The 10,684-nt window shown below is 32.7% G+C and overlaps 1 protein-coding gene across 1 annotated transcript in view; it reads left to right on the top strand.

The window, feature by feature from the left end:
- Positions 1–10,684, top strand: part of LOC106463933 (negative elongation factor C/D-like) — a 52,023-nt gene that overhangs the window by 13,602 nt on the left and 27,737 nt on the right. The window contains 4 exon segments of the mRNA XM_022391571.1: positions 4,320–4,391; positions 4,393–4,436; positions 5,275–5,384; positions 10,142–10,251. Of these exon segments, the coding sequence (XP_022247279.1) occupies positions 4,320–4,391; positions 4,393–4,436; positions 5,275–5,384; positions 10,142–10,251 (336 nt within the window).

Raw genomic sequence — 10,684 nt, 5'->3', positions numbered from 1 at the left:
TGTCAAAATACTAAGTCTATGGTATCATACGAATTAGGAACTCAAATTACAGATGTTGACAAGCTAGAATATAAAAGAAGAACCTCATATCTTTTCTATTTACCGATATCGCTCATGTACTTAATCAAACACAGTGGCTCTGTTCACCTCTTTCCAATTTTGTAAATGATTCTTTATATATACTTACTTCAATATATGACATGTGAATAACCAAATGAAAGCTCAGAATGTCCCCTTAGTGACATTCTCATCCATTTTAAAATGTTAGGATGTCATCTCATTTTTTAAATCAAGATTTCAAGGAGGTAGTTTGTGTCTTTTTCTTTTAGACCGAGATACAGCTTAGTTACTGAGATTGATAAGTTATAGTGGAATTCTGTGATATTGATATAGTAATTTATGATTTTTTGGTTATTCATCTGTATATATAAACCTAAAAAAAATATTTCGTTTCATATCCTCTACGTGTGAAATTTCAATTGGCCAATTTCAATAAAACTGGGTAAAATTATGAAAATAATTTCAATGGCATAGGGTATCTGTGAAAATCCAAAATGGCCACCACGAGCAATTTTTGACCAAATTTGGCTAAGATTCAAATGCTTCTATTTCCAGAAAGAGAAAGAATTTTGCAAATAAAATTTGCACGTATACTTAACCCATAGATAAGTACCATCAGTTAAAAAAGTGGCCAATTCTGAGATGTTGGGTGTCATGCCCTTGGTTTATTTGACATGGAATGACCCTATAACTTTGTAATTACTCAAATGCTTTGTAACAAATGAGTGTAAACAAATAATTATAACATATTTTATTTATTACATAAACATGTACTGAGCCAAAGTAAATACCTACTTCTGTATTTTGGATATTCTTCAAGTAGCATAAATTTAAGTTCAAAGAAAAAGAAAATTAGAATAACTTCAGTTTATTTTCTAAAATAAAACTCTGGATAATTATAACTTTATCTTACAAAGTTTGAAAACCATTAGGGAATGAATAAGAATAAAACTAGAAAGTTTATTCAGAAAATATAGTACTATTCTGTTAACAACAGTTTTTAACATCTCCACACTAGCCACTGTATTGTTTTATTTGACGATAATGGTATCATCCATATCAGCTTTTTAAAAATTAGCTGTGCAACACTGTAACCAAATTTTCAGTATTTTTTTACATGAAAGAAGAGTGACTTCCACTTTAATAATATAATACTTTCCTCTATTCACAAGATTAGCTATTCTCGTTCAGTGCTACCCTCTATATACAAATTTTTCTTTATGCATGCCACAAGCCTTCTGCTTCCCCCCTATTGGAATCGAATGATTCCAACATGTCTTTCTTGTAAATCATCATGTGTCACTTCTCCACCAATAGGAGTGGGACATACTCACATAACACATGTGACTCCCTCTGTATGCCTCTACCAAAGTATTACTTCTCGTTTAACAGCAATTGTGCTCAGATGTGTTCCTTTTTATTTGTTTAAAGTTAAACATTCATCTTTAGTATACTCATGAAGTGGTCTTTATTTATTTCCCATTTTTTCCCCATCTCCCGTGTCTCCTATACCCATGACCAGCCAGCATTTGTCGGAGCTGGTTCAGGAACTATTATTTCAGCAGGCCATGAAACCTGTTCTATATTCTTCACCAGTTTTTTATTCCAGACTCGTTGTTCCCAAGAAAACTGGGAACTGGAGGCCTGTCATCGATTTGACCTCCCTCCCACCACCACCACTTCGATTAGCTGCCCCATTTTACCATGGAGTCATTTCTCACCCTATGGTGGGCTTTTTCAGGCACTAAGTCACATATGACTTTGGGAAGTGGTGTTGAAATTTCCATTTAGAAACTTTTGATAAACAAATACTGTATTTTCTAGAAATGAATAAAAACCCTATAACCCAAGCGCTTTCTTCTTGGGAATTAACCATATACCACAGCTCAAATTTTAAGGGATGCAATAACACTCAGGAGCAGAGGTTGTGTTTACACACAATTCTACATTACATATACAAAAAGATTTAATAAAATGCAACAAAATAACAGCACTGTATTTTCAAAATGCAGATGTAACAAGATTTATTGGTTCAAATTATCAAATATGTTTTGCTTAATGCAACAAGTGGACGAGATATTGGGTAGGTCGGAGAAAGGACTTCTCCAATTTGATTAACCAGCTCACTAGAAGGAGCTGATGAGTATGGTTGGCCGACTCCAGTTCAGAATGAGCCAGATGAAGCCAGTCATCCATATAAAGGTGGAATCACAACCCCAGTGCATAAAGATGGCAAACAAAAGCTCTGACCACCTGACAGAAAACATAAGGGGCAGAAGCAAGCTTGAAGGGTAGGGTGCAAAACTGATAAGCCACCCCTTGATGGACAAAACAAAGATACTGACAAGACTATGGTGATATAAGGATGTGGAGATAAGCATTGGTGACATCCATTATGGTCATGCATAAGCCTGGAAAGTGTTACTTCAAGCAAGAGTTTGAAACAAGATGGTAGCCATGAGCTTTTTGCTAGTCACACCAACCTGATTATATTTATTTTATTTTTATTATGATAATTTTGTTGGTATTTTAAAAAAGAATACAACTAAATCAAATGAGTTTAATTTTTGTGTGTGTACCTAATAGTATAGCTTTATTCATAATTGCAGAGTATATGTATGAGTAAATTACTACTTTCATAAAGTTGTTAGCTTGATATTGGCCAATGAAAGCAAATATTTTTGGTGCTCATACAATATGTTTAAAAGTGTTATGCATCTTTTAGTGAGGTAGTGAACATAAAGATTAGAAGCATACATTTTCACCTATTATACCTTTGTCTTAGAAAGGACTTTAATGTTTTCCACTCAATGATTAATTTAAATTCATTTATATCTCTGCAACATTAACAACAATGATTCTTATGATTTTTTCTGAAGTTGTAGTCTTGCAGGTTAGTAAAAATGTAACTCCAGATGTTATTCTATACTCTTCATTGACATGATATCCTGTCACTTTCCTGTGATTTTCAAATCTCAAGCATTGTTATTTGATAGTGGTAGGGTTATACAGTAGTTATTGAATAGATTACACCCTTTCCAAGGAAGAATGATTCTATAGTAAGATCCTTAGATGGTGTAGAACCATAGGGTTTTACAGTAGTTATAGAATAGATTACACCCTTTCCAAGGAAGAATGATTGTATAGTAAGATCCTTAGATGGTGTAGAACCATAGGGTTATACAGTAGTTATAGAATAGGTTACACCCTTTCCAAGGAAGAATGAGTCTATAGTAAGATCCTTAGATGGGGTAGAACCAAAGGACAACTTTTTGAAGAAGAGAGTCACCATCATTCACTGTGAAAGCAGAAACATTGCAAAATGTTCAGGACAGCAACAGTTCTGTCAACTGCAATTATAAGGGTAGGATTATGAAAGAGCCTTCCATTGGAATGAAAATGGGTATATCTCCTGATAATGCTGAAAAAAAGTAGCTAAGATTTGAAGTTACAAAAGGCCTATGAGTCAGAAGTTCTACAAATCAGTGGCAGTTTTTATGATAAATGAGGGCTGAAGAAACTGGAATTACCGAAATTTTATTCAATTACATATCTATCAAGTCCACCAATGCGGCTCAAAGAGAGTTAATTCCTTCAGTCTGCTTCAATGTGATCTTGATGGGTTATAAAATGTTTAACATGATGTGTGAGCTAAGATTGATTATGTCTTCCTTTACAGTACATTGTTACAATTAAAATTGCTGGGCTAAGAAATAGTGCATAATTATATCCACCAGATTATTGATGCAGGAAGTAGTTCCAAGGGCATCACAGGACCTGGAACATAACTATTATAAAATGCAAGTTATCTTTGGCATTGCATAGAAATGAAACAAACTTTTTATAATACTTGTATATTTTAGTGGGAAAAAATATATCTTTAAAAAGCAGTGTTTTGAGAATACATAAACAATTTATTTCTGGTCTTGAATGTGTTTTCAGTTGAAGCAAGTAGAAGTAATGCAAAAACTTAAGTATGAAACTTTAGTATTGTAAAATTTCAAAATAGTTCAGCTAACTAGAATGAGTTGTGCTAAGTTACTTCTGTGTCTCTGTATTTAAGTTTTTAAAGTATAAAATGAAAAGTTTCAGTTAATAAACATCATAGCAGTATGTAGAGAGAGGAAGCAGACATATATATTTTACCTGTTGAATATTAATTTTTTATTTATTTGATCAGTTGTTTACTTTTTGTATAATAGGAAGTGTTTGGTAGATAGAAGGTGAAAAAACTTATTGAGTATTTCTTTAAATACAAGTTACATACGGCTGAAGAACAGGAAGCTGTTAATGTACAGATTCAACAAGAATGTGTGGAAAAATTTAGTAGCCAAGGATTTCATCATGGAACCAGGGATTTTCCTCCAGTTGAAGAGGTTTGTAATTACCCCCAAACAAGAACCTGGTTGGGTTTCTTTCTTATACAGCACTACTTGTCTGAATATGCATAGAAATTCAAAACAAAAGAAAACAATGATAAAAAAAAAGTAATCAAACTAGGCTGGAAATAGTGTCTACATTATTTTCTCAAGCTACAAATAGTTATTTTGACTCCACTAAAATTGATAAGTACTGTAGACATGGAGGCAAAATAGGGAGTTGTAGCTTGAGAAAGTAATGTACGATACTATTTCCAGTGTAGTTTGTTTACCTTTTGTAGTCCCTAGTTGTAGGCTTGAAAATATAATCTTTGCTTTTTGATTCAACTTCTTTCTGTACTTTTTTGATGATCCATATTCCCATTTTTAAATTAACAATATTTAATTAGCTGAGCATTGTTTATTGCATTATGTGCTTTATGTCACAATCAGTGTACTATTTTCCACATCAGAATTTTTTGTGGTATCAAGCCATCTGAAATTATTGTCACAATTAGTATCAGCAAAGGAAAGTGATCAGGGTTTACTTCTAATTTTAAATCTTTGAGCTCTCTCTCTTGGTTTTTAAAATTTTGGAAAAGCCCTTGAATTTTTTGCCTTGATAAATGTATGAATCTTGTTAGTAGTATCTATCATAATTAGAAACCAGAAAAGTTTATTATAGCTGTAGTTAATGTATGTGTATAAGCAAAAGTGGAAGAATGCGTGTATGTATGTATGTATAAAATGTACAGTTTTTTTAAGAAATCCTTAAATCAATGATTCATCATACATATGATTTATACAAAATGCGTATTTTTACAACAAATTATAAATTATTGGTATTCATTTGCAGTTTTTTTCAATCTGGAGGAAATCCAGAACAAGTCGTTGATCTTCTGTCAGAAAACTACCAGGCTATTGCACAAACGGCAAATTTATTAGCAGAATGGTTGATTATGGCAGGTAAGCAACCAAAGTTGTGGGTGAAAACGAATTTTCAAGTGATACATTTATCATTCCGGAGAAAGATATTTGAATCTCTTTTGTATATGTTGTGCATTTTAGAATGTCAATTGCAATGTATATTTCAGAAAAGTCAAACTTGGATAATGAAACTTCATTCTTATCTGTATCATAGTCATTAGTTTACTTTAAAGAAAATGTGCAAATATAAATGTAAGTATCAGTATACCTCCTAGAGTGATTAGTAAGACTGTTTCATTTTCTTTAGTCAACATTGTACTGACCTGTCCTTTTTGTGACTCTGAAATTTAAGACTTTTTTTTTATTCTAGTTATTACATACCATTTTTATTGACAAAAATGATTGTTTTTTATTATCAATAAATCCACATATTCTTGATATTGTTTGATACATAAAGAGATAGAATATGTTATTGATTTATTCATTAATAACTGTTCAGCTGTGCATGACAAAAAGGAGCTAAATATGGGCTCAAATAGGAGGTAACGTGAAAGACAATTTGTATGCCATATTTTATGATTACCCTTATACATTCTAATTTTCATGCACAGTGAGGAAGAAGAAACAATAAAATTAGACATGACCTGTGCAAGTTACGTAGCACAGTAAGTTGGAAGACTTCTCTGATTTGATTTTTAAGGTTGAGAAGTTTGATTGGAAACTTTTATGGACTTCATCTGCACATTAATTTGAGAATGATATTTCAAACTGCTAGGTCTTCACTGATCTGATGATGACTTACACGAACAGTTTCAGTGAAGTCCCTGTGCATAAACTATCTCATAAATAACCTAAAAAGTTGTTCGTTTTTGTAATAACCATATATACTTATATTCTCAGTTTACAAAATAAACAAATGAAGAAATGGTAATAAATTTAGTTTCAACAGATTGACCACAAACAGTACCTTATGCTGAATGATCTCTTGGTGAAAACCATAAGGTATTTACCTACTTAACATTAAACGTTGATTGGCCACTTTGTTAGGACTCATTTATTTGCACATTAAATATAACTGATCATTTCATGTTTCAGGTAAATGTACAGATGTCACATCATTGTTAGTATGCAAGACAATGGGTAAGAGTAAGGCTCTTTATGACTTTCAAAATGGACATGATGAAAAGAGTCCATTCAACATGGGAATCACTATCAAGATCCATTTCTAGGGTTTCATTAAGAGAATGTAAGATTTATTACATTTATAAAAGGATCCAGAATGCTTATTGACACTTTTTCAAAGGTATAGAAAAATTTACAAATGATCAATTAATTTCCTTGAGAAATCTTACCAGTAAATACTCATTCATGCAGTTATGCTAGTCTATTTTCTTCACCTCTTGAGGCAGAAAACTTCCAGCTATTTCTTCAGCTTTGTATACCTCGTACTTCTGAAAGGAGATCCAACAAATATTGAAGGATGATTGGATAACACTTTTACACACTATTTGCCTATCCCCACCTTTGTTTCCAGCTGAAGAGTGGATGACCTCATATTGAACCTGTACTTTCCTTTTTAATTTTGTGATTGGTCAGAATTGGGTTTCTTATTTACATAAATTGTCTTGCATCTTGTATTGGAAACTACTGAAAATATAGTCAACCACTATGTTAATTAAAACAACCTTTGTCCCCTACTGAAATGGAATGGCTAAATTCTGCTTGTTGCTATGTGACAGTGGAAAAAATCTAAACATGGATGTGTATAATGCTGAACTAAAGTTAATTTTTACAAACAATAGGACAAGACAGCCAAGCACAATGTTAAAACAAATGATAGACTTGGTCAGATAAATTTGTATTATAAATTCATCCACAAGCTTTTGAGGAAAATTAAAAAGGGTTTCAAACTTTGATTTTATGTTTTTCAAGAAACCAGTGAACTTTGCTGTTTCTCTGACTGGTTTTTCATAATCACCAGAATTTATAAACAATAGCAATCAAAAGGGAATTTGTTTTCCACCACTAAGAAAAACTCCATCCACCAACCCATGGTAGGAAAACAAATGGAAAGATAGTTGGACAAGGTTTTGCACTGCAACAAATGTCTGACTGTATTCCAGTTGACAATTTCTTTAGAAATGATGAAAATTTAATCATTTCCAGTTTACTGTGAAAAGATTGTAAGAAAAAGTGAAATAAAAAAATCACATTTAAAGAGGAAAGCATGGTTTTGGAATGCTTAAAGTGTAAACTGTGGACCAAAAGCATATGATTGAGTTTAACCTTTTCTATCTACATATATATATTGTGGAGTATTCAAAATATGGAGCAAACTCCACACGAAGCACCTGGTTCTAATTGTGATGCTTTGACAGTGCAACTGCTGAAAGCAATGTAATGGCTTGAGGGAATATTATTATTACAGAGATTGGTTGTTTTGATTTCTTTTAAAGAGTAAACAGCATTCTAATACAATACTTTATCTATGGTCATATAACAGCTTTCCTTAATTTGTGCTGCCCTCTATATGCACAATTTTTTCTCACCACCAGCCTTAAGGCTCCAACCTAAAATCATTTGCTATAGCATTGTAGTATGCAACAAACCTCCACTTGTAGGAGTGCAACACACACTCCTAGCACAGCTGACTCCCCTATACTGTAAAGCACAATCATCACTTCTTGATTTTTTGGCACTCATTGGTAATGATGTGTATTTTTTCGCTTGGGAACTTTTCAGATTTAGGTGTTTTTCAGTGGAAGTATAGACAAAGACATTGTTTCACAAGTCAGTAACTTCCACTTTGTCTGGAGTGAAACAACACAACTTTGTTCATGCTAACCTACCAACTATATTGGCATTGGGTTTTTCTTTGTCTCTTGGAAGAGGTGATAGCTTTTGTACAGTAGTTGGTGGAGCCTTTCATGCAGACTGAGCCTTCTTTTGCCCCTGGTATATCTCTGCTTATGTTTCTTGTTTATGATGGAAGGGATTTTGCCTCTTCTTATAACCCATATTGTCTTGATTCTACCTCACCTTTTTTTCATGATTTTGAGACTAGGTTTCTCAAGTATGTTTTTACGTATTCAATTATTTTTACCACTACTTTGTGGTGTATATGCCTTTTCCTCATTCCTTTGTTACCTCATATGACTAGGCATGAATTTGTGTTGTACTGCTTTTCTTTGATTCCTAAACTCTGGATTCATTTCTTCAGATTTGAGGGTCATACCCTGTGTCTTTTGTTCATCTTCTTAGGCTTAGGTTTTTCCTACATTTGCCTTACACACACACAAAACCCTTTTCTGTTATTTTTCCTTCTTTAACCTTCTTTCCATGTTAAACCCACCATTCCCCTGTGGGGTTTTTGACAGATGCTCATTCACATAGCTTTTCTACAGTGGTCTGTTTATCTTCAATCTTAAAACATAAAAGCTTAGCATTGTTTGGTAATTTTTTAACATTTTGACTCATTATTTATAATCCATCACTCAAAATCTTGAAAATGCCAAACTGTCAGTATTGTTTAATATGGCCCGGCATTGCCAGGTGGTTAGGACGCTCGGCTCGCAATCTGCGGGTCACAGGTTCGACTCCCCGTCACACCAAACATGCTTGTCCTTTCAGCCGTGGGGATATTATAATGTGACGGACAATCCCACTATTCATTGGTAAAAGAGTAGCCCAAGAGTTGGCGGTGGGTGGTTATGACTAGCTGCCTTCCTTCTAGTCTTACACTGCTAAATTAGGGATGGCTAGTGCAGATAGCCCACATGTAGCTTTGCGCAAAATTCAAAACAAACAAATATAATTGGACAATATGCTTTTCCATATGAAGTTCCTATAATAATTATTTTTCTTTTTTCTGTGTAGTTCAAAAAGCATTAATGTGTCAAAGTGATTCTATAGTACAAAAATTAAAATGCACATTATTGTGTCCAAAATATTAAATATGCTTCATGAAAATCAGATCAGTAAAGTTGATATTATGTTTAATACACTTAAGTGTTAGTATACAATTTTCAACCAAAATTAATGAAATGAAATTATGTTTGTGTTTGGTTGAAATACTTTTTTTTTATTATTTGCTGAATATTTTCCCAGGTGGGTGAGCAGTAAGTCTGAGAGCTTATTGATGCTAAAAATTTGGTTTCAATATCCAAAGTATGCACAGCATAAATAAACCAATTGTATAACTCTGAGCTTATTAACTCTTTTAAACCCATAATTTGTTGCACGTTCTGCCAGAATTTGTTTCATGATGTCATAATAGTTTTTACCATACCTTTCCAGTCTGTTTATAAAAGGTCGATAATAACGTGGTTTGGATTCATTTTCAGCCAAAGAGATATAAATGTTATCAGATGCTGTCACCCTCTTATGGGTAAATTGAGATTTTTGGTCAGAGGCTGGCAGCATCTGCTCAGATTTAAGGAGTTAACAAACAAAACTTAATGAATGTGGATCAGAAAAGCTATGGAACAAAAGTAAAAGTTATTAAAGGAACATTTTATATGTTGTAGTTTTTTTTTCAGTTAATTATAGATTCTTTGTATCTATACCAAATCAAATTGTTCTCATCTAAGTATCTTGACTTTTTTATTGAAGCTTCTGTTCCCAGTTTTTTGTTTTCATTCATCATTTGTAGCACATGCTACTTAAAAGTAGATTATAATTTACACTTAAGAGTGAACTTGATAACTAAGGTGAAGTTTTTAACTTAACTATATCTCTTTCTTGAAATATTTTTAGCCCATCTAAGAAAAAGTATAGCTGTGAAGTTTTCATTTCAGGAATGAAAATATCTGAAGTGCAGGCCTTAGTGGAGGACCATTTGAAACAAATGGTCATCAAGCATTTTGATCCTAAAAAAGCTGATTCAATTTTCACAGATGAAGGAGAGGTAGGCTGCTACCTAATATTTTAATTGAAAGATATTGTAAACACTCCCAACACTTTCAGCCCGGGCCTCGTAACCATTTTGTGCTTGTTATAGTTTTCATGCTATAACTTTTAAATTAGTAAGCAAATGTTAACAAAATTTGGCAGTTTATCAGTAAACAATACAGTGCTTTCATATGCAAAATATCTAATTTTTTTCATCAAGTATTAAGGTTTTTAAAGCAATGTTTTTCTCATGCCTTTTTTTCTTTTCACATCTTGCCTAACTATCATGCAAAGTAATTTTCATTTTAAGATTAAACATACTTTTATGCATCAGAAAATTTTGAATTTTCACATGCGACATCTTTATGATGTCCAAATAGTTATGAAACATTTCTTAAGAAAAACTTTATATTTTATCTGTTATTTTCAGTAATTAATCTCTATACGGG

Source organism: Limulus polyphemus, unplaced genomic scaffold (assembly GCF_000517525.1).
Source record: "Limulus polyphemus unplaced genomic scaffold, Limulus_polyphemus-2.1.2 Scaffold1520, whole genome shotgun sequence".
Classification (NCBI taxonomy): domain Eukaryota; kingdom Metazoa; phylum Arthropoda; class Merostomata; order Xiphosura; family Limulidae; genus Limulus; species Limulus polyphemus.
This window is presented reverse-complemented; position numbering and strand designations above follow the sequence as displayed.